Source organism: Diceros bicornis, chromosome 13 (genome assembly GCF_020826845.1).
Source record: "Diceros bicornis minor isolate mBicDic1 chromosome 13, mDicBic1.mat.cur, whole genome shotgun sequence".
NCBI classification, from domain to species: domain Eukaryota; kingdom Metazoa; phylum Chordata; class Mammalia; order Perissodactyla; family Rhinocerotidae; genus Diceros; species Diceros bicornis.
The window spans coordinates 9,515,830-9,543,285 of NC_080752.1; the positions used below are offsets into that span (position 1 = coordinate 9,515,830).

General features: G+C 42.4%; 2 protein-coding genes across 3 annotated transcripts in view; one reads left to right on the forward strand and one right to left on the reverse strand.

Moving 5' to 3' along the window:
* The first annotated feature begins 998 nt into the window (after positions 1 to 998).
* On the forward strand, positions 999 to 2,298 carry TEX38 (testis expressed 38). Its single transcript, XM_058551975.1, has 2 exons — positions 999 to 1,035; positions 1,691 to 2,298. The coding sequence occupies exons 1-2, from the start codon at positions 999 to 1,001 to the stop codon at positions 2,296 to 2,298; spliced, it is 645 nt and encodes a 214-aa protein (XP_058407958.1).
* A 1,588-nt stretch (positions 2,299 to 3,886) lies between these two features.
* EFCAB14 (EF-hand calcium binding domain 14) overlaps positions 3,887 to 27,456 on the reverse strand; it is a 38,911-nt gene continuing 15,341 nt past the window's right edge. For both annotated transcript variants that reach the window (XM_058552331.1, XM_058552330.1), the window contains exons 4-10: positions 23,899 to 23,997; positions 20,203 to 20,313; positions 17,908 to 18,006; positions 15,066 to 15,152; positions 12,540 to 12,651; positions 11,374 to 11,499; positions 3,887 to 7,638 (exon numbers count right to left, since the gene is read on the reverse strand). In XM_058552331.1, the coding sequence (XP_058408314.1) occupies positions 7,463 to 7,638; positions 11,374 to 11,499; positions 12,540 to 12,651; positions 15,066 to 15,152; positions 17,908 to 18,006; positions 20,203 to 20,313; positions 23,899 to 23,997 (810 nt within the window). In that variant the 3' untranslated portion in view covers positions 3,887 to 7,462. The remainder of the gene's footprint in view (positions 7,639 to 11,373; positions 11,500 to 12,539; positions 12,652 to 15,065; positions 15,153 to 17,907; positions 18,007 to 20,202; positions 20,314 to 23,898; positions 23,998 to 27,456) is intronic.

Sequence of the window (27,456 nt, forward strand, 5' to 3'; positions counted from 1 at the left end):
GGATCGAGCTGCCCCAGGAGGTGTGAGCAGGCCCCTGACCCAAGCGTGTCCTGGGGGATTGGTTGTCGGGTGGGTTGAGATGTACATCTAGGGTTCAAATATCTGATAGGAGTTGGACTGGACAACTCTCAAAGTCCCTTCAAACTGGAGAAGATGTGATTCTGGGAAGCCAACTGAAACAACTGCCTGTCATAGAGTTGAGCTGAGCCTTGAAGGTTAAGCAGGTGTTCAGTTGGGGGGAAAAGCGCAGAGGGGCACTCCTAGGTGGAGGAGCGATGTGAGCAAAACTCCAGAGATGTGAACAAGCAGGGTCTGTTAAGGAGTCTGGCCTGGTCAGAAGAGAAAGGTGTGTGAAGGATGGGGAGGAAGGTGAGGCTGGAAAGAGATGTAGGGCCGGATGGCGGGGAGCTCCTACAGGGCCTGTTGCCCAGGAAACACTTGTCAACGCTTGTTGAAGGAAGGTAACGAAACAAAAGGGAGATTGTAAGAGCCAAGGAAGAAGGCGTTGATCGCTTAGTTCTCTTGAGGAGGTTTTCTTCTGACAACTTGGTCATAGACGTCTTGAGGGCAGGGCTGCCCAAAGCTGTGTGTGTTCCCTGCCCCACTCCCCACTGGGAGCAGGTATCCATCAACTATTCCTTAGAGCCCAGCAACATGGACAAGCCCCTGAGGGACCTAGAGCCCTTTCCTGGGGGTCTCTGTGGGTCCACCATGAAGGGGTAGGGGGCACACAATTCAATGGGTGGATCAGTCCCTGATAGAAGAAGTAGAGATACACTATGCCCGTGAGATGCCATTGGATGGAGTTCCTTCCCTTCCTTCCATTAACCTAAGACTTCACAAGCATCACCCCTGGAATACTCAAAGCTCAGAACCCAGTGACTTCGCCTTTAGGGAACAATGGGGCCTGGGCATTCCGGGAACTCTATTGGCCGGACAGATGAGTAGGTGAGCTCCCTCTCTCTAGAGCCATCAATTGGGTACCAAAGCTCGAGCTTATGGATTCCCAGTGGGAGGACCTGAGCCTCCCTGGTGGTAAATGTCCCTCCCATTCCTGCCCCTTGCTTTGTGCCCTTAGCTTGGGGGCAGATAGTCAGGGAAGACCTTTTCAATGGATGGGCTGGTGGCTGCCTGCATGGAGGAGTGCTAAGCAGTTGGGATATGGTTTCCTCTAGAAAACTAAGGATTCCTTGAGGGCAGAGACCACGTCTTTCTGCCCATCCAGTGGGAGAACACAGAGGGGTACTATGAATACCTCAGGACCATCACAGCTGGATGGTTAGGGGGTGTGGTGGAATGGGATGGGACATTGGTGTCCCTGTTAACTGGTAAACTTTTACTTCCTTGATGGGCCTTGCCTGTAGTGAGGCTTCTCCATCTGATGGGTCAGATGTGTCCAGGGTTGGGAACCAGAGGCTTGACTAAGCCTGGGCAGGTCACGCACCCTTTAGACCTTGCTTTCTTTATCTGTAAAGGGCTAAAGGTGGCCTCTTTAGCTCCCTGGAAATCTAGCTTTGACCTAATAAGAGAATGATGAGGCAAGTCAATGAGGAAGGAAGGAAGGAATGGAGAGAGTGGTTAAGTGGATGGAATGATTGATGAATGGGTTAAGGAGAGGAATGAGAAATAGCTCAGGCCCCAAGCTAGAACTGTCAGCCAGCTTGCCTCGTTTTCTTTCTTACTGTCTTAGTGTGGGTCTCACTGTACTTTGGATTCCTGGGACTGTGCTCTGTGGTAACCGGCGGCTGCATTCTCTTTCTGCACTGGAGGAAGAACTTGCAGCGGAAAGAGCGTGCCCAGGAGTGGGTGGAGGTGATGAGAGCCGGTGCGTTCACCTACAGCCCGCTGTTGTACTGGATTAACAAGAGACAGCAATACGGCATGAATGCAGCCATCAACACAGGCCCTCCCCCTGCTGTCATCAAGACTGAGACCGAGATCCAGAACGCAGATCCTCTGTGGGAATTGGACATCCCCAAGAGCTGGAGCTATGCTGCTCAAGACAGCAGCTCCAAGGTGGAGGCCCCTGTGCCCCTGCAACCTGCATTGCAGGTGGGCCCGCAGCAGCCTCTACCTACCCCAATGCCGCAGTCCCAGGCTAGCTCCCCATTCCCAATTCTCATCTTCCAGGAGGTGCCCTTTGCCTTCTCTCTGTGTAACCTACCCCCAATGCTGAACCACTCAGCCTCCTACCCTTTGGCCACCTGTCCTGAAAGGAACGTCCACTTCCCTTCCCTCCCCACACTGGCCCATGGGGACCACTGCTTCAATGCCAAGCCTTTTGCTTCAGAATTGTAGCCTCTTCTCACTGAAGCTGGGAGCTGGAGGTATCAGGGGCAGAACAGGAAAGGAGCTAACCTCAGGGAGGCAGTATTGACACAGAGGCCAGGGCCCATCTGGATGTCACATTATGAAAGATTAAAAAAAGTTCAAAGCTCCCTTGTGTCTCATTTGTTGTTAGGAGGGCAATGTTCTTCCTGTTTGATGGGGGCACTTTGCAAACCAAGCTGAAGGTTGCTGAGTCACAAATGGCAACTGGAGGGTTACCTGTGGGGAGACACACTGAACTAGTACTTGTGATGGGCTCAACATCTGTCTAGTATTTATGAGCAAAACATGTGCCAGACCCTGGGCTAGGTACCCAAAGGCACTGCCCTTCTGTGGGATGTTAAGCACAGCTGCAACAAGAGTGATAGCTCCTGAGGGTGCATGAGCTATGGTGATTCATAGTGGCCATGTTGCAGGCAAAACAAGTCATCATGAGACCCGTGAGCCATGCTGCACTGCTGGCTGAATCACATTCTTTAACATCTATGATGTATTGAGTTCTTATGTGGCTGTCTCTGTACATTATTCCTAACAGTCACGAGAACACTGCCAAATGGCTATCACCATCCCCCTCTCACAGATGAAGAGACAAGGTTCCAAGGGCATTTGCCATATTGTTTTCATGTTACAGAGCCAGGTCTCAAATTTATGTCTGCCTGGCTTCAAACTTCCTGATCTTCCCACCATACACCATGGTGTCCCTTCCCCAATGATACGTCTTGCTAGAAAACACTTGGCAAATGATTGTGTGTGTGTAGGGTGTAATTAACTTGGTCCATGGATTGGCTTGGGGGAAGGGCTGGTCAGTGAACACCCTAAAATTACACAGAAATAAATCCACAGTTTTCAAAATCTTTCTCAAAGGAATTCATGGCCCCTCCAAGTTAAGTTCCACTATATGGGAATATTAATTTTTGTACCTTCTGGAAACAATCCTAAAAGGAAAGATAGATAATACTGGCTATTTGGTCTTAGTTTAAAGAAAAGAAAGTCCAGCTGTGCCCCAGGATATAAATTTTTCCCTTTCCCTTTGGAAATGTGAGGAATGAGGACATCACCTCACCATACGGTAGATGAGCTAAGCTTTACGTATAGTCGTCGGAGGAGAAAAGCCACCCAGATTCTGTGTGTGTAATCCCAGAATCTAGCAAACATGGAGAGTTAAGCCCCAGCCCCCATAGGACTCCTCTCTTGCAATGGATTTCAAGCCTTTTTCTTTTTTTTAAAAGGCAGTGGAACATTTCTTGTAAACATGCTCTTACATTGAATCTCAAAATATAAAGCATGCCTAAGTGGAGCTTGACTGGTTGATACAAGGGCAGGGGCTCAGTCTTCCCTCAGCCCACCCACTCCCACCCTGCAGATGTGGAAGAAGTGGACTTCACTTCTTCAGGCCAAATCCTGTGGTTCTTTAGGCACATTCTTCAACATTACTTTGCGCCCACCATCTGTTAGTCCCTACTTTCAAAAGGAGGAAGGAATCCATAAAAATAGAGATCAAAGCAGGTATGTTTTTTTCTTAGTAATGGTGGGGGGAAGCCCTTAGTCATAGACACAGTGGGAGAAAAAGAAAATGTTTTATTTAGATAAATTAAAATGGCTGTATTACTGATATGAAATAAGCAAAGCTCAAATCAATTCATGGAAACCTTGAATTCACTCCCTAAACAGAACCAAAATTGCTTATATGTTACCCAAATAGCTCCACTAAAGCAAAGTAGATTTACATTTCTTAATATGAGAAAACAACAAGGTAGGTTAGGTTCGTATAACAAACAATACACGCTCTGTAAAATCTCAGGAATACCCAAATGTGTTCTGGTTTGGATATGAGAGAAGGAACCACATCTAGCTGGTGTTGGAAAGCAAGCCAATGAGGTGTGTAGCAAACAAAAGCTGTCACTAAAAACAACTCAACAGCAGGTCATTACGAGTGGAAGCCCATCACAGTCGAAATCTTCAACTGTGACCAGCAAGACCAAGGGTGGGCGGCTGGGGGGGGGCGCGGGCGGCTGATGGGGTTAGTCCAGCAACATAAAGCGAGGAACCACCAATGGAAGGGAAGGTAGCCAGCAGCAGGTGAAGGGCGTCCACTCTTCAGTGTTGCTGTATCAGACACATTCCTAAGTACCAGGCCCCTCTCTGCCCTTAAGATGACACTAAACCAGGTTCTCTCTTCTTTAGTTCTTTTCTTCCTTTTTGCCTCTCTGATTTATGAGAAGGCTCTTTAAGTAAACATTATACCAGATAGTACAAGGCAAAAGAAAAAAGGACCCAGAAGCAGTGCTTGGGGTAACTTAGGAAATCAGCAGCAGGAGCTGCCAGAGCGAAAAGGTGAAAGTATTTGAAACAGGAGCCGGCCCCGTGGCACAGCGGTTAAGTGTGCGCGCTCCGCTGCTGGCGGCCCGGGGTTCAGATCCTGGGCATGCACTGATGCACCACTTGTCAGGCCATGCTTTGGCGGTATCCCACGTAAAGTGGAGGAAGATGGGCATGGATGTTAGCCCAGGGCCAGTCTTCCTCAGCAAAAAGAGGAGGATTGGCACGGATGTTAGCTCAGGGCCGATCTGCCTCACACACACACAAAAAAAGTATTTGAAACAAAAACCAAAACCAAACTCACCACCACGACCCAACCTTCCTCTTAGAGCTGAGATGTGGCAGGTGAGGCTTGACTACAGCTCAGGTCACAGGTTGGGTAAGTTAAGCCATATACACATAAAGATCCCAAATTAACACTGAATAATAGGCTTATGAAGCTCTTTTCTTAAGCCAACAAGTCTGCTCAACTTAGAACAAAGGAGTTCAAGATGCCCTATTTCTGCCTGGGAGATAGGACACTTTCTCAGGCAGTATGACAGAGGTATTCACAGGTCTAAGAGTATAGCATGAACACCTCTGCCAAATCTGGTAGGGGGAGAGGATGGTACTATACAGCTGGCTCAGGGATGAGGCTAGCCAGACAAGCTCGAGGTGGAAAGAAAAGATGATAAACTAAAGAACAAAACTGACTTCTCCATGTGTAGATACCTGAAGCAAAAGAAAAGTACATACAACGAAGAGTTAAGGTGTTCTCAAAGTATCTGCCTATGAATAAGAATTTGAAAGTAAAAAGGACAAGCTACATTACCCTCAAGTATATTTCATATAAATCAGTTCTCAAAAAAATACCTTCCAGGTACAGACATACTATTTATGGTACAGTATATACAAATATAGCAGTATAATTCAATTTATTGCTAGAATTTTATTTGGTTGTTACAAAATCTGTAAGGGTATATATATTAAAAAAAGGAGGGGCATGGAAGGCAGCCAGAAGAGTAAGAGTTATCTTCAAGTTACCTAAAGTGCCAGGCTAATTTTACACTAAATGTTAACCTTTCCAAGAAAGTAAAATAGCTCAGGTGGGACAGGAAATGTTTTTTTTTTTTTTTTTTTTTAAAAAGAGAGAGAAGCATAAGCCATAATGAGGTAAGCAGATATATTCATGGGAAAAGACTTCATCTTGCTTTAACTAAATTTTACTACTACTAGAAAAAAAGCTTCTAAAAGCTTAGCGAACACCAAGCTGAACATCATATAAAGAAAAAAATCAGCCCTTAAATGTTTAAGGGTGCTTGACTGCATCCATGGCTAAGAGGACAACTTGGGTAAAGTTAAAACAGAAATGAGCTCTACTAAAGAAGTCTGTGCCATGAGAGCTTTTCTAGTTTCTCCCTGACTTGGCCTCCAGCACAGTTAAGTCTTGCCAACTTTTTTCCTTTTGTGATGCCCAAAGACCGCTTCTAAGAGCAACACAGCACACGCACAGGTGACATGGAGGTATAATTCCTTCCAGCCCAGGGACCTTTAGTACCGGGCCTACAGAAGTGTTTAAAGGGAGAAGTATTGCACTTGCTTGTATGAGATTTGAAAAAACTGCTACCATCCTATGAAGCCCCTGGCTCCAAGCCCACCCGCTATCATTTGGCATCCTCTGGACAGAAAGCCTCCAGCTACTCCTGAGCTGGTAATTGTAAGGAAACCTAATATGATTTCCTGTGTTTCATTTCACAACATTTTTGGCCTTAGCCCAAAGAGGGACACATTAGGTTCTTGGTCAGTCTCCAGGTAAAATCTCAAGGAGTTTCCTGGGTCAAAATTAGAGGCATAGCTCTCCTTTAAAGCTCCTAGGTAGCCAGGCTGACAGTGACTGAGGGACTTCAGCCCTGCTGTTCAGAATGGAGACAGTATCAGAGATGGAAGTCAGCTACAGCTTTAAGATAGGATTGGGTGGGTGGGTGGGAGAAGATAATGCAGCTCACTCAGGGGGGAAATGTAGCTCCCTGCTAGATAACTTTCTATGCTCATAAACACTGAAATAGGATTAAAAATCCCTAACACGACTTCTCTGGTTCATAGGTTGGAATTAGCTGAGGGGACAGGGACAAAGAGCCAGAATCTTACTCTCCTCAGCCTGGAAGCGGCATTGTCCCCACAGGGTCCACTCTCTAAATCTGTTCCCCCAGCCACCAGGCCAAACCCCATGGCAGCACCTAACAGAGATGCCTTAGGGAGAAGTGGACAGAGTTTCAGCTGCTACCACCTCAGATTAGTGATTTTTAATAACAAGTCATTTGTTCGCATCCTGTTTCAAACCATTCTTCCTACTTCCCACAAAATATGCACGATTCTTCCTTTCATTTTAAATATTCACAAACAGAAAAGGTCTATCTTTTAAATGAAAGACATTTTCTGAGTTTGTATAAAGTGCAGCTAATTTAAGGCAAATTTACGTGAAATACAAAAGGTGGCTTAGCCTCTCTATATACATGCTTTCCAGTTTTAAAAGATAAGGTCTCCTCCTCTCAAAAAAAGGAAAGAAAAAAAGAGGACTTGACTTTTTTTCTGGCAATTTTAAAATTAAGATCTTGGTTTCAAGAAATCATATATTTCTGAATATCATAAGTAAAATGGTCGTCTTCTTTAAAAAAATAACTTTTATACAGCTTTTTCAAACAAGTTAAAAGGTGGCAATGTGTCTGCTATAGTAGTTTGGAGGACTCATGGGTAAGTAAAAGGGCTGTTTTTGTTAGGTGAGTAGATATTAGGTAGTCCAGGGTATATATCCATTTCTAAAATACACCTGATGAAGCTAGACACCTAAAGCTACTCTTAGCTCCAGGAATGAGTATCTTCCATCTCCATCGGAATCATATGCTCTCAAGCTCTCTGGTTCTGGCAGAGCAGAACCTAAGGAGTTAGAGATTTCCTGGTAGGTCAGCTTCTCATCCACGTCCTGGTCAGTCTTGCGGAATAAATCCTGAAGATCTGTTAAAAAGGAATAACAAAAAATGTATATGTGTATACATATAGCTAAATTTAGTTACCAGTTAAAAAAAGTAGTCTCAGCTGAATTTAAAAAAGCCACTTTGTAAACTTTGTTTCCACAAGGTAAAGTTTAGGGTCTCACTAAATCAGCAAGACTAATTCTTGATCCTTTAAAGAATGCAAGGAATACTGTATGGCATTATCCTCTCAAAACAGAAGCAGTGACAGAGAATCACAAGACAAGTCAATGGACTGGCTTTCTCTCTGCCCAGGGCCAACCTTTTAGATTTTCCAGATTTTATTCTTTTTTTTTTTTTTTTTTTGTGAGGAAGATCAGCCCTGAGCTAACATCCATGCCAATCCTCCTCTTTTTGCTGAGGAAGACCAGCCCTGAGCTAACATCTATTGCCAATCCTCCTCCTTTTTTCCCCCTTTTTCTCCCCAAAGCCCCAGTAGATAGTTGTTATGTCATAGTTGCACATCCTTCTAGATGCTGCATGTGGGATGCGACGTCAGTATGGCCGGACAAGCGGTGCGTCGGTGCACGCCCGGGATCCGAACCTGGGCCACCAGTAGCAGAGCGCGTGCACTTAACCGCTAAGCCATGGGGCCGGCCCCCAGATTTATTCTTATGTTGAAGGGGTGAAAAGGATTGCAGAGGCCTAAAGAGCCACTTGACAGGGGCTGAGGCCATAAAACTGACTATGGCATATTGTCAGTTAAACAGAGTTATCATATGACCCAGCAATTCCATTCCTAGGTATATACTCAAGAGAAATGAAAGCACATATCCACACAAAAACTTGTACACGAATATTCATGGCTGCATTATTCCTAACAGCCAAAAAGTGGAAACAAGCCAAATATTCATCAACTGAAGAATGAATAAACACAATGTAGTATATCCATACAACAGAATATTATTCAGCCATAATAAGGAACGAAACCCTGCTACACGCTACAAGACAGGGGGACCTTGAAAACATTATGCTAAATGAAAGAAGCATATTGAAAGAAAGGAGCACACATGAGGTCACATATTGTATGATTCCATTTATATGAGACACTCAGAATAGGCAAATCCAAAGAGACCGTGGTTGAGAGATTAGTGGTTCCCAGGGACTAGGGGAAGGGGGAATAGGGAGTGACTGTTTAATGGATACAGGGTTTCTTTTGGGGATGATAAAAATGTTCTGGAATTAGATAGTGGTGATGATTGCTCAACCTTGTGAATATACTAAAAACCACTGAATTATACATTTTAAAAGGGTGACTATTATGTGAATTATATCTCAATTAAAAAAAAAGAACCAGAGAACTGTCTCTCTTCAAAGCTATATACACCCCCCCCCCCCCAGGCTGGCTAGCTTTTTCCCCAGCTGAGAGAGACAGCAATAACATCAGTTGACCTGTATCTTCTTTTTTATTTTTAAGATATTATGTAAGCCAACAGAATTGGAGAATTTCTATCAATAGTCTCTTCTGGTACTTTCTCAAGGGCCCTATAATAAACACTTAGGAGAGCTGATTATCTACATAACATTTAAAAAGGATTTGATTGTGTCCCCACAGAACGACTTAGTAGATTTAGTCTCTAATACCAGAATATGGTCAATGAGTCTTATGTTTTTCTTTTCTTTTCTTTTTTTTTTTGTGAGGAAGATTAGCCCTGAGCTAACATCCATTGCCAATCCTTCTCTTTTTTGCTGAGGAAGACTGGCCCTGGGCTAACATCCATGCCCATCTATTTTTTTTTTTTTTAATTTTATTTATTTATTTTTCCCCCAAAGCCCCAGTAGATAGTTGTATGTTATAGCTGCACACCCTTCGACTTGCGGTATGTGGGACGTGGCCTCAGCATGGCCTGACCAGGGGTGTGTCGGTGCGCGCCTGGGATCCGAACCTGGGCCGCCAGCTGCGGAGCACGTGCACTTAACCGCTAAGCCATGGGGCCGGCCCCATGCCCATCTTCCTCTACTTTATATGGGACGCCACCACAGCATGGCTTGACAAGTGGTATGTCAGTCCATGCCTGGGACCTGAACCTGCGATCCCCGGGCCGGCTGAAGCACAGCGCGCGAACTTAACCCCTATGCTCCCAGGCCGGCCCCAGAGTCTTATGGTTTCTTTAAAAATCTTCCTAATTCCTTTCCTTTCTTCATTTATTCAACTCCACACCTAGATTCAATAGGCCTCCTGCTGTTTGGTACTCAGGAAGAAGGAAATGGCTGAAGGCAGAGGAAATAGTAAGCGTGCAAGGTCCAGTCCAGCTAGGAGTTTTGCAGACAAGGTTCTGAATAGCGCCCTACTTGCACTCCTAAGATAGCCCCAGCCAAAGCAGCCAAATAGTCTCAAGAACTCTCTGCAAGGGAGAAAAGCAGGTGGGACGCTTGTTCCCAAAGCCTGCCACCAAGTGGCTAGCTGGAAAATGTTTTTTTGTGTGTATATGGGGCATGAGTTTATAAAATGTGCTATGCACTCGGCAGCAGCATTCAAATAAAAATCTGATTGCTGTTTCAGGTCATTTCAAAGTGTAGTCATTCAAAAGTGTGTAAGGCCCATGTTAGGGACTAAAGTACAAATGTTAACATGGCTATTTCTTTTTCTGTTCTCACAGTCTGTCTTCCATTCTTTCTCATCAATTCCTGATGTGACAATGGAGAGTGGGAGGAAGCAACTGTGTTCCCAATAAACACAACCCAACACTCTCTCGCCTCTCCCCAGAAAATAGAAAGAAAAAATTGCAGATAGGGAAAAACAGTAATTGCATTTAAATGGCAATATAAATTCAAATCCTCTATGCTTTAAGCATTAATTGTAGCCTGTAAATAACTCATTCACTTAACAAATATTCAAGCATACTGGGCACTATGCCAGGGGCTGGGAATAAAGTTAAATTTTATATCTCCCCAGGAAATTACAACAGAGTCACATGTGCTAAACAAGGGCAAACACAAAATATTATAAGAGTACAGACACAGGAGGAACCTAAGCCAGTCCTCAGAGGTCAGGAAATGTTTCCTGGTGGAATGGTACCTAAGCTGAGGTGAAGAGTCAGGCAGAGGTAGGTGGACAGGGATGGGGTGATTTTCCAGGCAAAATCAGGAGGCTCTAAACATCACAAGGAGGGAGAGAAGACACACTGTTGGAAGCAAGGCAAACACAGTTTTCTAGGAACGATATCTTTTCTACCAATGTTTATCTTGCTAATTTTCAGCCAAAGGACCTCTCATTTTTGGAGGGCCCTGACAAACAGAGTCAAATTTTCCTTTATGTTGTTAATCTCCACTAGTGTGCCTTCTCCACTAGACTGTTACATCCATGAGCAAAGTGAGACCAGATCTTATACTGTATTCTTATTGCTTAGCACTGGGTCTAATTAGGCACACAGTGAATGAATGAAGACTCTAAAAACATTAATAGAGAGAAAATATAGTGCATTGGTTAAGAGTGCAAACTCTCGTGTCAAACTGCCTTGGTGTGAATTTTACCTCAACAAATTATTGGCTGTGTGGACTTAGGCAGTTTCCCTCTCAGTAAAATGGGTGTAATATATGAATACTGATGTCCTCAGGATTGTTACCAGGATTATATGATATAATGCATATCAAATATCCAGCCCAAAGGAAGGGCTCAATAAATGTTAGATATAATTCTTTTTCTTACTAGTTAAAAAACATTAAAAAGTTATAACTTTGAACATTTCTCCTACTACTTCATGGTATAAAAAGTTACCTTTGACGCTTGAAATTCCTGGTAGGGAGATAGGTCTTAGCTGGGCAGCTTTCTCAATTTGGTCTCCAAGAGACTGTGGAAATTTTGGCAATGCTGATGGCTTTGATGTGAAACTCTGTACTTGCTCTGTAACAAACATATACAATTTTAGTATTATCGAATCTGACACCAAATTAAACCAGTGTTGAAGGCCACCTTTTAGGGCAATTACATTTGTACTTAATTTAAGAGAAACAGCTGAGAATTAAGTAGCAGAGTGACTACTGTGAGGTTGAAGGCTTGGACTGAGATATGTTTTGTGCGTAAGTGAAGATCAATCAGTAGTATATAACATTAAGATTTGAAGCTGTGGTCCCACTGGAAGATCTTATGCATAAGTTAGCATTATACATGTTTAGATGGTAAGAGTTTAAGCTGCAAGTGGGAACAGAATTGGATATCTGACATCCTAGGAACCATGCTATAAGCCCGATCTGGGGGTAGTTGCTCCAGACCAGCTGGTGCTGAAAGAGGGCTACCATATGATTATGTAATATTAAGATAAGGCCTCCCACTGTAGTCTGTCTCCCACTCAAAAAAGAATAAGAAAGGTTGTACTGCTTTCCCCAAAATGAAAAATACTTGTGGGGGGCAGAGGTCAAAGCCAATTTAGTCCAGTGCCTTGGTTATGTCTTCACAGAGCTTAAACCAGTAGAGGCTGATGCATCTGCTAATATTGATTAGGTGTGTCCCTATCTAAAGCCAAGGGCCCTTCCAACCAATACCATCATTATTTGTTAATGTTTTTTCACAAGGACTAATATTTATTTTTAAGTGAATTCTATGCACTTACAGAAATGAAAAGATGCCCATAAACAACATTTAGGGCTAGTTTAATATACACTATGACAGTAACATTTTTGCCTATAATTGGATGCAGACAGCATGGAGAAGTCTATTTCCAGCTAAACATTACCCACTCTTCCCTTAATAGACTGGAGTACAAATCATGTATAAAATGAGCTTTTTCTAAATGAAAGCAAAGTGTATCAGCTTCATCTCGGTGTGCTCAGGCATCATTCACTCAGTTCAATCAGTCCTGCTAGAACACCTTCCCCACTCCCGTGTGAGAGGCAAGCTGCCCAAGCCTGTGTGAAATATTCAGAAGCCAGCCCTGAATATCTCACCTTCACTGGCGGTCTCTGGAGGCCTGTTGCTCTCAGGTTTGCTGGTGAGAGCACTGATCAGCTGCAGTTTCTCTCTTAGCTTGGATACCTGAGAATCTGAACTATCTTCTTTCTGCTCAAAACAAAGATCACAGGAGGTTTAAGGTGGAAGTCAGAACTCATCTGATTCTTCATTATATTCCCAGAGCCTGTTTAGCATGTGGTGCTTGACCCCCAGTAGATTCCCTATAAAGGCAATGAAAGCATGAACCAACAAATACTAGAGAGATCTTTGGTATCAGTGCCGATGAGGGCCTAGCTGGATTTGAGGCTAGGCCACTAAGGGAACATTATGCTACAGATGATCTGATTCACCATGAACATTCGGCTGACGGAGAAGGCATGCATGTATCAGCAGTAAAGGAAATGTACCCTTGCTCAGGTGCCTGTGTGAGTAGGACGTTGTTTTCTAGGAACTATTTCACACTAAATAATGTTTCTGAATATCTCACTTCACCTGTGACTATTTCAGGTAAAGTTTTATATTCTTATCACCTTAAAAAAAAAAAGCAATCAAACCGGAAGTGTTCCCTGATCCTCCTTCTTTGTCCCCATGGTGATGACGAAACTGGTGGCAGGAACATGAAGAAGGAGCTGGAATATTTCTAATTCAAAGTCTTACTTACTTAAGTCTTTTTAAAAAGTTTTCTTCCCTATACCTTGCCTCACTCCTGGGATGATATAGAGTGGCATATAAAAAATACATTTAATTATAAAATGAGAGAAGTCTGGTTTTTATGAGGCCAGTTTCTAACTACCTAGGCTAGGGTGAAAGATCCTGATCCTATGTTTAATTAGAACAACAACTCATTACACATTTATTTTATTCAACATATATTTACTTACTTGTCTCCTATCTTTATTTCTACTCTAACAGTTACTGTACAGTAGATCACTTTTGGTTTATTTAGGAAGGTAAAATACAAGCATATGTAACTAAAACTAGGTACTAAACGCTTGAAGAATGTATGGTAAGGAGAAATTACATCTGGTTACGATGCTTTGATGAGGTAGGACAAAGGGACTAATACATTGGGATGACAGTTAAAAACACAGACAGTCTGAAAGTAAAGCCAAGAAATTCAGGCTTTCTGTGTACTAGCTGTATTTTATTTTGATATTTACTGTCAAAATCTGAACTGTTGCTGAAATCACTAGTACTTCCCAATAGTAACCACCCGTTACTTTTTTGTGTTCAACATTTATACCTGGATCTTAAATTTTTTTAAAAATTATTTATTTATTTATTTTTCCCCCCAAAGCCCCAGTAGATAGTTGTATGTCATAGCTGCACATCCTTTCAGCTGCTGTACGTGGGACGCGGAGAAGCATGGCCGGAGAAGTGGTGCGTCGGTGCGCGCCCGGGATCAGAACCCGGACCGCCAGCAGCGGAGCGCGTGCACTTAACTGCTAAGCCACGGGGCCGGCCCCAAGGATCTTAAATTTTTTTTGTCATTCCCCAGGTGAGGTTTTTTTTAAAAAAACTTCTTTGCAGAAGCAGTTAGAAAACTCAACAAAAGCCTAGCTTATAAAGAATTAAAATCTTAATATATATGATTTTTATCTAGACAATACAAAACTGTTAAGGAAGAACAAATATAGATAGAAAACACTACATTGAAAACTGCCTCTACTGTGGTTCATTTCCAAGTTCATTTCCTCTGAACCTCACATCCTCGAACTTCTCAAATGCAATGTGCATCTGACATGATGCATTAGCCACTCAGTCACAGTCTTTCTGGCTTTTCCTTTATCTTAGCCCAGGTCTTATAATATTAAACAACACTCTGATCACAGAAAATGTTGCAAACGAACTCTTTCCTGGGATATCAAAGTATATCACAGATTGCTTATCTTATCTTGACAATATATGTCTGGGAAGAACAAAAAAACAGGAAGGTACAAGGTGAAGGGAACTGGCTGAGGCATAAAGGGACTATGTATGTACTGAGACTACAATCTTTTTCTCCCCTCCATCACCCAAGAGACTGCAATCTTAAAAATAAATAATTTTTAGGTTAGACACCATTGTTAGATCATCTATGCCTCTGTTCCCCATCATTAGTACAGATAACTTACTGTCTTAGCTTAAAAGTCACTTTCTCAGGGATGCCTTCCTGATCTTGTTAATGCCCTCATCATACCCTACATTTTTCCTTGTAGCACTTATCATACTTGTGATTAATTATCTGCTCAATTATGTGTTAATTGTTTTCTGACTGACGGACTTTGAGCTCCACCAGAACAGGGGTCATGTGTCTATCCTGCTCACTGTGGTCACCCTAGCTCCTGCAAAATGCTTCGCACAGGGTAGGTGCCTAATAAAGTATTCACTTATTCACTAATATACTAATTTACTAATTACTTCATCTTGAAGTTTTGGCAAATGAGACCAAAGTGCTCCTTTTAAGAAAGAAGCAGTAGCTTAAAAGCACAAAGATGCTGATGCATTTATTTTTACTTCAGAGTAAGCCTCCTATCATTTACCTTTATGCTTTGGATTTTTACTGTATCTGTTCTGTTGGTCACTTGACGCAAAGACTCTCTTTTCAGAGTGGCAGCTCTATCACCCATCTTAAAGGGTAAAAAGAACAACAAGAAAAGATTAAAGGCAAATATTAAAACTTGAACATCTAGCACTTCTTAAATAAATTGGTCAAACTTATTTAAAAGGTCTCAAAACATTTTCAACAGAAATACCAGTAGGAGAGAGGGAGAAAGGCCACCGAGATACAAAGCCGAAACTGGTGTTTCTAGTGGTTTCAGTCACAAATGTTAAAACTTTGAAGTATGAAAGGGAGAGAACTTTTACCCAGAACCATGCTGGCTATGATGCTGTTGGAAAGAGACAGTAGGACAGATGGTACTATTAACAATTTCCTCTTCTGGAGAAAAAATAAAGTGGAGAGCGAAGGGACAGTACAGGGTGTTTGGGGGTGGTAAGTTTTCACAATAAGCCTTGAAAACCTTCAAGGCCTACTACTCATCAAATCATCCCAAATTCCTAGTCTGTACTTAGTTTAGCTGAGTTCAAAAGGGCTTTTTACAATAAAGCTCCTTTAATCTTCACAGCTTTGTGGTAAATTACACACCCCTGTAAAGCAGGAGGAGGAATAGGTCTTCTTACTCCATCCTCAAAGCCAAGTCGAGGCAACTTGCCAAAGCTCCACTGTAGCAGAGCCAGTTCAAACGCTGCTTTCTATGTGCCAGAGCTGGACTTTATTTGCGGGCTTGCTTCCAGCTTTGGTGGTTACTTGAATTTATAGTACAATTGCCTGTATTTGATTTCCATTTCTTTATATATGCCTGTCTTTGATGTATGAAATCTTTAAGGGTAAGGCTGCAGCTATTAAAAAATAATCCACATGGATTCCAGCACCATGTATATGTGAAAGGTGATAAAAAAAAAACTCCCACATTTTATTCACAATAACATGAAAACAAATAAATCATATGGTCAGCTGGTGTTAGTGACTTACTAGGTCATTCAGTTTCCTCATATGTAAAATGAGAGGATGGATTCAATGGTCTCTTAAGTTTGGGAGCTGTTCTGACCTGATCTGTTTTAAATGGCTTTCCTGACATTAATGCAAAAGGATCCCCCTAATATGCAGATGAATCAGGATAAACCTGAAAGCCAAGTTCAAGCTTTAAGAAATAGCAGATGATTCTTCAGCTATTGTCACTGTCATTGCTCCCACTCTTAACAAATTAAAAAAGAAAAGCTCAAGAAGATCTCACTTGGAAATACGTGCCACAGCTTCCCTACCAGATGGGTCACTGGTAACATAACAGAAGGCTTGTCATCCTTGCCAACAACTTGTGGTGAGGCCTTGGCAAGCAACTGAACCTCTCTACATCTCCCTTCCAAATCAGGGCTAACACCGCCTGTGCCATTCACATCACAGAGCTAGTGTAGGGATTAAAGGAGACAAGGATTAAGCCCTTGTCTTAACAAAGTTGTAGCCTCTCAAATATGCCAGAAGACTGTCTGAAAAGGTTGTGGCACGTCACCTACATACAGACAAAACACACTGTAACACAGAACACGTTACAGAAGATGGGAAAAGGCTTTCCATGCTGGGGGACAGGTTTGCTCGCTTTTCTACCTTGCTCATAGCAACCAGATCTCTATCAAATTGACTCTCTGGGAAAGATTACTGACTGTCTCATTTATCCCCTCGAGTTTAAGATCACTCTGTCTCTGGTACCCCACTAGGGCAGTGTTTGCCTCCTCTGAAGAGTTATGAAAGTACAGGACATCCTGGAGTGGAAATAAATCAAGTTGTGGAATCCAGCTAAAGATGTATACTAGATAAGCAGGCCAGCAGCACTGAACAACCCTAATTACATCAAGTTACTGAAGTAAACTCCTTTCCCTGGTTTAGACCATCGATTGTCTGTCTCTGCTTTGTCCCTCCACTCTAAATTGCTCCCAGTTTACTCCCTCTGGAATTGTTTGACCTCAGCTAGACAGGAGGGGGCAAGAGGGAAGAGGACTAACCTACATGATTCACTCTCTGGTCCCAGAAGACTGAGAGCTTCGGAATTGATTTCCCAAGGTTTACCTCACCTGCTGGCGGGAAAGCTGGCTGGGTTATTAACTGAAACGCCCATTAACCTAATTTGTCAGAACAAAACTACCTTAGGAACAATACCAATTACTGAATTGGCTCATGTGGCAAAACCATAACAAGTAGTGCATTATTTAGTACAAGATTCAATTATTTTTATTGACATCCTCTAGCACTGATTGCTACTTAAAAAGGAATGATGACTATAGGTTTTAAAGGGCATCAAACTCAGGACAGGAATTCTAGTGAAGATTTTCTTTATTCTCCTTAATGTGATTTTGAATTCAATATCCTTTTCCTCCCTCCCTCCCTCAAGACTTCCTCTCTAAAGTTTTTAGACTTTAGAAAATCCTGATTTTCAAGGGTATGCTTTCTAATATTCTTAGAATTTACTGTGGCTCAAAATAGCCATCACTTTGAATTAATTTGCTATCCATCCATCTTTAACTTGCTCAGCTGGCTATTTTTCAAAAAGAGTTTCAGGATAATCTGGTTGTTCTATATCTTTCAAGAGGTGAAAAGGAATTTACTCCACTGATCAACGTGCAGGGAAAAAAACCACAGTGCCAAAGAAGAGACAGGACAGCATCTTGTTTCCTAAGATAGCAACACATAGTCCTTTCTGCTCAGTTCTCAGGCAGGCAAATATATGCATGAGAAGCCTGCCAAGGCACCACAACACTGAGCCCAAACTACTCAAGCGGCCTCCAGAGTCCACTGTGGTCACAGGGAGTTAAGCCAGAGACAAAAAGTACCTGTTTCAAATTCTCATTGTGGGTTTTATTGTCAAGTTCTGATGTAGCTGAAGGTGATGGAACGATCTGGTTGCTTCCACTGGTCTCCTTCAAGAAGTGCTGATGCGTTAACAGGAATGGAGGTTAGTACAGGCAACAAGTAATTACTAGTTCTATTTAACCATCTGGGATGGTCTGAGAACATTGCAGCCTCTCCCAGGGGGCATCCACAGGTTCATCAACAATTATTTCCCAGGAACCTGCAGTGTGACCAAATCTGTGCTAGGCTCCGAGGGCACTAGCTACTTTGGGGGATGCCCAGCCTGAAGCACGGGCTGGACAGCAGCACCCAGGCAACCTTGGAGAACTGAGATCCTCCTGGTCTGTTTCTCAGCCTCTGAATGGAATGAACTCCCCAGAAACCAGTCCTCCTCTTCTCCATTACCTGGACTCCTAGAGAAACTGCAGAATCACTACAACTTCCCAGGGACCAACTCAGTCTGAAGCTGGCTAGTGTCATTATGTCCCCAAGACTAAAAGAGGTTTGGACATTCAAAGAGCAGACAGTCATGTAATCACTGGCTTTGGGCATTGAGCACAACCACCACTCATGCACATTATTAGCTTTTCAGTATGAATAGCACATGCCAAGATTTATATCTGATGGTCACCCTTCCTTTCCCATCCCCTCCTTACTGCTCAAGTTTCTCTTTGCTGAGACTGAAGTACAACATGTTTCTATACACTTTTTCCCTCTAGTGGAAAAAACTTTGAATGGCTTCATCTTTCAGAGCTCATAACTATGACTTATTAGGTATAATGTGTGCCAGTAAGAGGATTACCACCGGCAGCCATGGAAGTTTAAAAGTGGTAGATTTAATTATAATAGAATGCAACTGGTGAAATTGTTTTCTTTGAATCTGAAATCCTAGACATTTACCAATCCTGTTTTTATAAGAAACAAAAGGCAACAATAAAGAGAAAAGGAGAGATGGGAAAAAAAACCCCGTGGTTTTTTAAGCTTAAATTTATAAAGCTTAAATTTTTGAGTTAGGAAAAAGTATTTTAGAAAATATTTAATTACTTGAGAAAATGCTCAAGATATTAAAAAAATAATAATAAAATAATTGCTGAATTAGAGAGGTCTTTATTCTTATGGATCACACAGTTACTCAGCGGTAAAGGTGGAACTAGAATCCAGGGTGTCTGGACACCTAGGTCAATGTTTTTTCCTGTGGGTCAGTCCCACTAAATAGCCGTGAGGAACACTGGTTCTGAAGAAAATAAAAAACCCTCCCTTCCAGCGCTCTAATATAGCCCAGGTACTCTTGGTACAAATTATCCAGTTTAAACTTGAAACTCCAAAGCTTGAAAAGAGCATGTGGGGCAGATCTAGAAATCAGTGGAGAAGCCAGGGAACTTGCATGTGCCTTGAATAGTCCTGATTTCATGTACATATAACTCCTCTCCCAAGCAAGACAGCAAGGGCTGTGCCATCCTTTTTAAAAACCCTTCCTAGAGCCTTCACGGAGCTGAGTACCCATTAGTGATTAATTAAGGCCTCTGACTGACTGACAGCTTACATCTGCGCAGCATTGAGAGACATTTGAAAACAATTCCTGGGCACTGCAGAGGTTTGCTCCTGTCTCAGTTATCCACTGGTACATAACAAATCATCCCCAAACTGTGGCTTACAACAACAACTTATTATTTCTCATGATTCTGTGGGTTGACAGGGCTTAGGGGGGGTAGGGGTTTTCTTGTGTTCCACACGGTGTAGGCTGAGGTCACACATCCGGCTGCATTCAACTGGGAGCTTGGCTGGAGCTGAACATCCAAGAGGGCTTTTCCTCCTCTAGAGCTCCTGTTCACCTGGCCTCTTATCATTCCACAGTCTAAGGGCCCTGCCCAAACTCCTGGCCCACAGAATAGTGAGAAATCATAACGTGCTGTTTTAAGCCATTAAGTTTTGTCGTGATTTGTTATGTTGTAACAAATAACTGAGATACTTCCCCACTTCCCTTTCCTTCTTTTCCATTTTCCTTCCTACCCATTCCACCCTCAGGAACTGTGTCTTATTGTTGTATCTCTTCCAGCATGTCTGCAAGAGACTCAGCTTTTAATTCTATCCACCTCAACTGCTTAATTTACAGACTGTAGAAAAATCAATAAACTTTTGCTTATTCTATCTTTTAAAAAGAGGCATAGTTGGTTGGGTCTGTCTGGATAAATGGGATAAACGGGTATCACTACTATTACACAGAAAAGGGTGGGCAGGCGAATGCGGACTTTTGTAGCACTTGTGCATTTCCTCACCATATCACTCTGCAGCAACTCCATGGTTGTCTTGTGCTCGTCCACAGTTTTCTGTATCGCCTCCACAGCAAGATGTACGCTGTTTAAAGTATTGCCAATGGAAGCTACACTCTGAACAGAAACACGTAGTTAAGGTCAGTGTTTTTTCCTTTTTAAAAATTTTTAATAGCTTTATTAAGATATAAGTGATATACAATAAACTGCACGTATTCAAATATATAACTTGATAAGTTTTGACATCTATACACCTGTGAAACCGTTACCACAATCAAGATAATAAACATGCATCACCCCCAAGTTTCCTCACGCTCCTTTGTAATTCTTCCCTCCCTGTCCCTAGGCAAGCACTGATCTGCTTTCTGTCACTATATATCAGTTTGCATTTTCTAGAATTTTATATAAATAGAACCAGTGAGTGAGTATGTACTTGCTTGGGGGTATGGCTTCTTTCATACAGCATAACTGTTTTGAGATTTATCCACGTCATAGCTACTCAGCATGTAGCTGAGTAGCATTCCTTAATGTGGATACATCACAGTTTGTTTATTCACCTGCTGATGGACATTTAGGTTGTTTTCAGTATTTGGCTATCACAAATAAAGCTGCTATAAACACTCATGTACAAATCTTTATGTGGGCATATGCTTTCATTTCCCTTCATCATAAGCTTTCTCATCATCACAATACCTAGGAGGTGAATGACTGATCATGTCGTAGGTGTATGCTTAACTTTTTAAAAAACTGCCAAACCCGTGTTCTAAAATGATTATACCAATTTACATTACCGTTAGCAGTGTATGAGAGCCCAGTTACTCCATATTCTCATCAATACTGGTACCTTCAGTCTTTTCAGTTTTAGTCATTCCAACGGGAGTATAGTGGTATATCACTGTGATTTTACTTACATTAAACATTGATCTAATGGAGGTCAGTACTTTTAATTATTTCAAATATCTTCAAACTATGAATTCCATGTAGCTTATACTGACACAATTAACAGGAAATTATATATATATATACACCCACACATATATAGTCTATCTGTCTGTCTGTCTATCTATCATCTATCTATCACAAGCCATTTTCCCAATTTAAAGAACTTTTCCTAGAGGAAAACCAAATCTTTCCTAAAAAGAAGATACTAGTTCATTAATCTGGGACCCACAGATAAGGTTCTCCTGCAGACTGCCTCTACCCACCCCTGCTGTAGGCCAGAGCTAACACTGCAGACTGCCACTATGTCAGGAGCAAATGATGCCTTTTGAGTGAAAATGGGTGGAAACATTTTTGGCTTTGGGAAACCCAGCATTGCAAAGAAGAAGGAAAAATTCACTTGGTAGCATTTTTTGTTCTTCTACTTTAGAATCCCATTAGCAACCACTGAGCAGAGTTAGACATGGATGGTAGCTCACTTTGCCTTCATTAGGCCCAAAGAGCTCAAGTGGATTGGGGCCTTGGGAATATGATTCAGAGACCATCTTTTAAAAAAGGCCTGTCCTAAGGGAACATCCAAAAGAGTATTACTAGTTGGTGGGTTTTGGCCTTTTATTAAGATATAATGACAGTTTTATAGTGTCACATTGGTATTTTTAACCACAGTCTTTTTTTACTATACTGATAGCCAAGAATTCAAGAGAATAAGAGATGACATTTTCAACATTCAAAAAAAATTACAAGAGATACACTGAAGTTAGCCAGCCCTGGTGGTCTAGTGGTTAAGATTCAGTGCTCTCACTGCTTGGGTTCGTTTCCAGGTCAGGGAACTACTCATCTGTCAGGTGTCACTCTGTGGCGGCTGTGTGTTGCTGTGATGCTGAAGGCTATGCCACTGGTATTTCAAATACTAGCAGGGTCACTCATGGTGGACAGGTTTCAGCAGAGCTTCCAGACTAAGAGGGACTAGGAAGAAGGACCTGGCCACCCACTTCCAAAAAAGTTGGCCATGAAAACCCTATGAACAGCAGCAGAGCATTGTTTGATCCAGCGCCAGAAGATGAGAGGTTGGCGCAAAAAGATCAGGCAGTGTTCTCGGCAGGGTACACAGGGCTGCTAGGAGTCAGAATCGACTCAACAGCACTAACAACAGACAACAACATTGAAGTTAGGTAGTATCTGAGACGACTTACCACTTCAAAACTGAGCCACTTGTAATAAAACTAGTGCCTGACATTATAAACACACACATTTGCAAACAGACAACACACTTGGTAGAAGTCTCTAAGCTGGGATGTTATTTATGCAAGCTCTGTTGTTATAGAAGCTACAGGCATTCAAAGACAGCTACTGTTAGAGAATCCTCACTGGCTATATGAGCCCATTGGGAGGCAAGAAGATAGTAAGCTCTTGTTTAAGATTTTTTTTAAGGAAGCAGCTGACAGAGGCATGTGAACTTGAGAGCAAAATCCTGAAACTAGTAGTCTCACCAACTGCAAAGTGCCTGGCACATAGTGGAGGAAGCTCCACAAATGTTTACTGAATTAATGAATGCAAGAATAAACCCATTCCCTTTTCTAATGTAAGACTGCCAGGTTTGTTTCTGTACGAAAGGCTACACAGGGCTACCTTTCCCCACTTGGCCCTTGGGAACAATGGCAAGGAGAATCTGGCCTCATCAAAGTTGCCCCTACTTTTTTTTTTAAGTTGTAAGCAGATGACCATATTGGACAAATAGCAAACTACGGAGATGAGAACACACAGGTGGTGTGGCTATAAAATACAAAGTTTTGTTTCTGCTTGTGGCTTAGGAATTTCTTGCTCTTTTGTGGAAATAATTTATATGTTTATAGAGCCTGGCATATAATCAAATCAAATTTACCACACACTAACTTTTAAAAGTCAAAGATCCTGGATTTGATACCCATTGTTTGGGGTTTCCATTTCCTGCTGCAGGGGCTGATGTTGCCTGTGTCCCAGTTAGGCACCTTTTCCTTCCTACCCCTATCCACTCACCCCACCCAGCTCTGAAGATCCCTGTGTATTATTCTTCTGGTTGGTCACTGCCTCCTGCTCTAGGCCTGAATTCTAGGGATTAAGTAAACAGAAATTTCAGATTATTGTTTGCATAGGCCCTAGAGTCTAGGGTATATACCTAGGAGTGAATTGCTTAGATGTGCACCTTTACCTTTATAAAATATATATTGTTTTCACATATGCTTTTTACTGATTTATACTCCTAGCAGGAGTGTTTGAGAGTTTCCTTTGCTCCACATCCTTGCCAACACTTATCATATCCTGAATTTTTAATTTCTGCATTCCTCAAATTATCTTTTTTTTTAAAAAAAACCTCTTTCTCAACCATGGTTGAGAAAGTTCTCATAATAGCAATTTAGAGAACTCTCATGTACAACTGATCTGCTTTCATGACGATATTGTGGATGATGAACTGCAAAGGCAAGTGATGAAAAGCAAACCTACCTACGTTACCATCCAGTCCCAGCAGAGCAATCCTGGGACTTGCAGAGCCAAAGAAAAAGGTGTGAACCCATCTAAACCATAGCTCAAGTCACCTGTTACAAGTTAAAGGCCCAACTAACCAGACTAAAACAGAGATGTTGCAAACTTTCTAGAACACAGTGATATGCTAAATTACTACCCTCTTGGAGCAGCTGATTTCAAATGCCAGGCTTGCAAAGAAAACTTGTAAGAGGCTGGAATTACAGCAGTAGGTTAATCTCACTGCCCACACGTATCACTTACCTTCTGAAGCCCCTCTACAGTGGCAGGCAGGCTAATTAAGTCTGCAGCTGACTTAACATTGGCTTTGAGGTGGTTTACTGCAGAAGTCAACAGAGAAATCTGAAAGGAAAAGAGTTAACAAACAATGAAAATAGAATTTGTAGAGTGAACGCTCCCTTCACAAAATCTACAGTTGATGATGATGTCAAGGCATCCTTGGCTTTTATGTGTTTCTGTGATTCAGACATTATATCTGTCAGCTCACAGCAGTAGAGGAACTACAGTACCTTGGACAGACTTGAGATCTTGGAGGCAGCAATAATACCCCTTCCTTCCCTGCTCAATTTAAACACTAGTGCCCAAGAGGGAAAGGCAAGTATCATTCTTTACCCTACTCCTGGCAGCTACAAGATCCAAAAATCTTAAATTACCCAAAAGATGCAGTGATTACAACACAATCCTTCAACAATTGACAGGAAGAAAGCTACTGATCAAGGATCCCTGAAAGATTTCATTTTTGTAAAAAATAACACCTCAGTTATTGACTGAACTTTTGTTCCTGCCCAAGTGGGAACATATATTATAAAGTAAAAGCCTGTCATCACAAAATACAGGCTACAGGAACTGTATCCCGACAACCTGAACACCATTTTCAACTACTTGGGGATTTAGTTTTGGTTTAACAATGTGATTAATATTTCAAACTCAACAGCTCAACCAAAGCACTACTTTGTACCCTGAAGGGGCTCAATAAATACCCATTGACTCGCTGACTGATGCACTGAATATATTAAAATAGGAATTGAATCAAAATAAAATGTGTCTTCCCTTCTGCTATTTAGGGGTAGAAGTCTAAATAGCTGGACTTCTCTCCTGAACGGGGACTGCGGGAACCTGTATAATACTCACTTTCAGGCTGCAGATCATATTCTAACAACCTTGCAGTGTGGTTCAAAACATGCCTGAAAGATTCTTAGTTCCAAACTGCTTTCTTGTCCCAAATTCTAGGATGAGGACACAGATCTGCCAACAGCAATTATATTCAGGGTGGCCTCACAGAGTAACCACTGAAGTTTCTGGGCACTTGTTACACGCTGAACACTGTGGTAGGCACCAGACGGATATAAGACAAAGTCAACCTGACCCCCTGTTCTTTCCTTCAACAAATGCGTGGTGTCTTCCCTAGGCCAGGCACTGCTGCAGGCACTGAGGAGACAGTGACACAAAACCAGGAGGTTTTACTCTCGTGGAGCTTACATCCTAGCAGAAGGTGACAGAAAAACAAGGAAGAAAAGTATCGAGTAGTAATAAGTACTACGCAGAGAACTTAAACTGAGCTCCTAGAGCAGCAGCAGTGTGTTCTGAACAAGGGAGTCTGGTGATGAGCCCGGGGACTTGGGGACTCAGGTTCTCTTCTCTCTCTTTCCTTTTAGGAGGGATATGTTCAGGGGCTTCAGACCATTTTTCATTCATTCATTCATTCCTGCAACAAATATTTACTGAGCCCAATTTTATACCAGTGGTGAACACAGATGTCAGGGATCTTGTGACATTTACATTTTATTGCAAGGAGACAGACAACTTTATATAAGAAAAAATATCAGATAGTGGGATGTGTTAGAAGAAAATTAAAATTAGGTGACTTGATGAGTGACTGGGTAGCTACTTTAGATTGGATGGTCAGAGAAGGCCTCTATAAGGAGATGAAATTTAAACTGAGATCTAAATAAGAAGAAGGAATCAATTGAACAAAGATTGAAGTACATTTCAGGGCAGAGGGAACTGCTAGGGCAAAGGCCCCAGTGCAGGAAGAGCTTGGTATATCTGAAGAATAGAAAGAAGGCCTGGTGGCAGGAGCACATAATGTAAGTGAGGAGGGGGAGGGGGGAGGATGGAGGGGGAGGGGGGTAGAGGTAGGTGGGTAACTGTAAAGAAACAATTAAGTACTAAATGTGATACTGAATAAAGTTCTGAGAAAAGAATATTAGTGCAGGCTGAAACAGAGAAGTAAGAGTTTTATTTATTTATTTATTTTTTTGTGAGGAAGATGGGCCCTGAGCTAACATCTGCCAATCCTCCTCTTTTTGCTGAGGAAGACTGGCCGTGGGCTAACATCCATGCCCATCTTCCTCCACTTTATATGGGAGGCCGCCACAGCATGGCTTGCCAAGTGGTGCGTCGGTGCGTGCCCGGGGTCTGAACTGGCGAACCCCGGGCCGCCGCAGCGGAGCGTGCGCACTTAACCGCTCGTGCCACTGGGTCGGCCCCAAGTTTTAGACATAAAAATAAAGCAGGTATTCTTTCCAGGTTAGAAGGGTAAGTGTGGAATTGGGGAACAGGTAGGGAGCAACAGCATGAACAGGCCCAGGAATACTTTTTCTTCATAGTATTTCTCAAAGTGACAATAATTTACTTATTTATTTATTTATTTTGGTGAGGAAGATCAGCCCTGAGCTAACATCCATGCTAATCCTCCTCTTTTTGCTGAGGAAGACCGGCTCTGAGCCAACATCTATTGCCAATCCTCCTCCTTTTTTTTCCCCCCAAAGCCTCAGTAGATAGTTATATGTCATAGTCGCACATCCTTGTAGTCGCTGTATGTGGGGCGTGGCCTCAGCATGGCCAGAGAAGCAGTGCGTCGGTGCGCGCCTGGGATCCGAACCCGGGCCGCCAGTAGCCGAGCATGCACACTCAACCGCTAAGCCACGGGGCCGGCCCCTAATTTACTTATCTCTGTGATTAATAAGGTTTCTCTCCTCCACTAGACTGCAAGCTCCATGTCATTAAGGACCATATCTGTTTTATTTTCCATAAATATGCCTGCCACAAGGACAGCATTCAGTAAGTATTTACTGAATGAACGAATGGCCAAGAATGAACACTCTGTGTCTGGGATGGATACTGAGAGGGCCAATCCAAGCAGAGTAGAAGGCAGAGGCCACGAAGTAGGAAATAAGGCTAGATAAGTAGCAAACTCATTTTCCTCACCAGTAAAATGGCTAAAACAATAACAACTGTTTAACAACAACCATCTCATAGGGATGCGTGATCATTTAAAAATATGTCTACAGATTCTTTGACCGTCCTCCCTTCAAAGAGGTGGAAACATTTTCTTTTCCTTGAGAGTGGCCTATACTTAGTGACTCGCTTTTAGTCCACAGAATAGAATGGAAGTGACAATGGGCCACTCTGGAAAGCAGGTCATTAAAAAACACTATGGCTTCCTCTTTATCTCTCCCTGGGATCACTGCTCTGGGGAAGCCATCTGCGAGGCTGTGAGAACACTCAAGCAGCCCCAGGGAGAAGCCCATGTTGGGAGAAACCAAGACCTCTTGCCAATAGCCCTGTGAGTGAGGATGCTCCAGTCTCAATCAAGCCTTCAGATTATGCAGCCTTGGCCTATATCTTAGCTGCAACCTTACAGAGATCCTAGCCAGAACTACTCAATTAAGCTGCTCCCAAATTTCTAACCCACAGAAACTATGAGATAATAAATGTTTGTTGTTTTAAGTCATTAAGTTTTGGGAAAAATGTAACACAGCAACAGATGACTAATATAGCCTATGAGGATTAAATGAG

Coding starts and splice junctions, on each gene's coding strand:
- TEX38 (XM_058551975.1), top strand. CDS start 999: ATGGATTCCCAGTGGGAGGACCTGAGCCTCCCTGGTG. Junction 1,036..1,690: donor GGACCTGAGCCTCCCTGGTG/GTAAATGTCCCT, acceptor TTACTGTCTTAG/TGTGGGTCTCACTGTACTTT.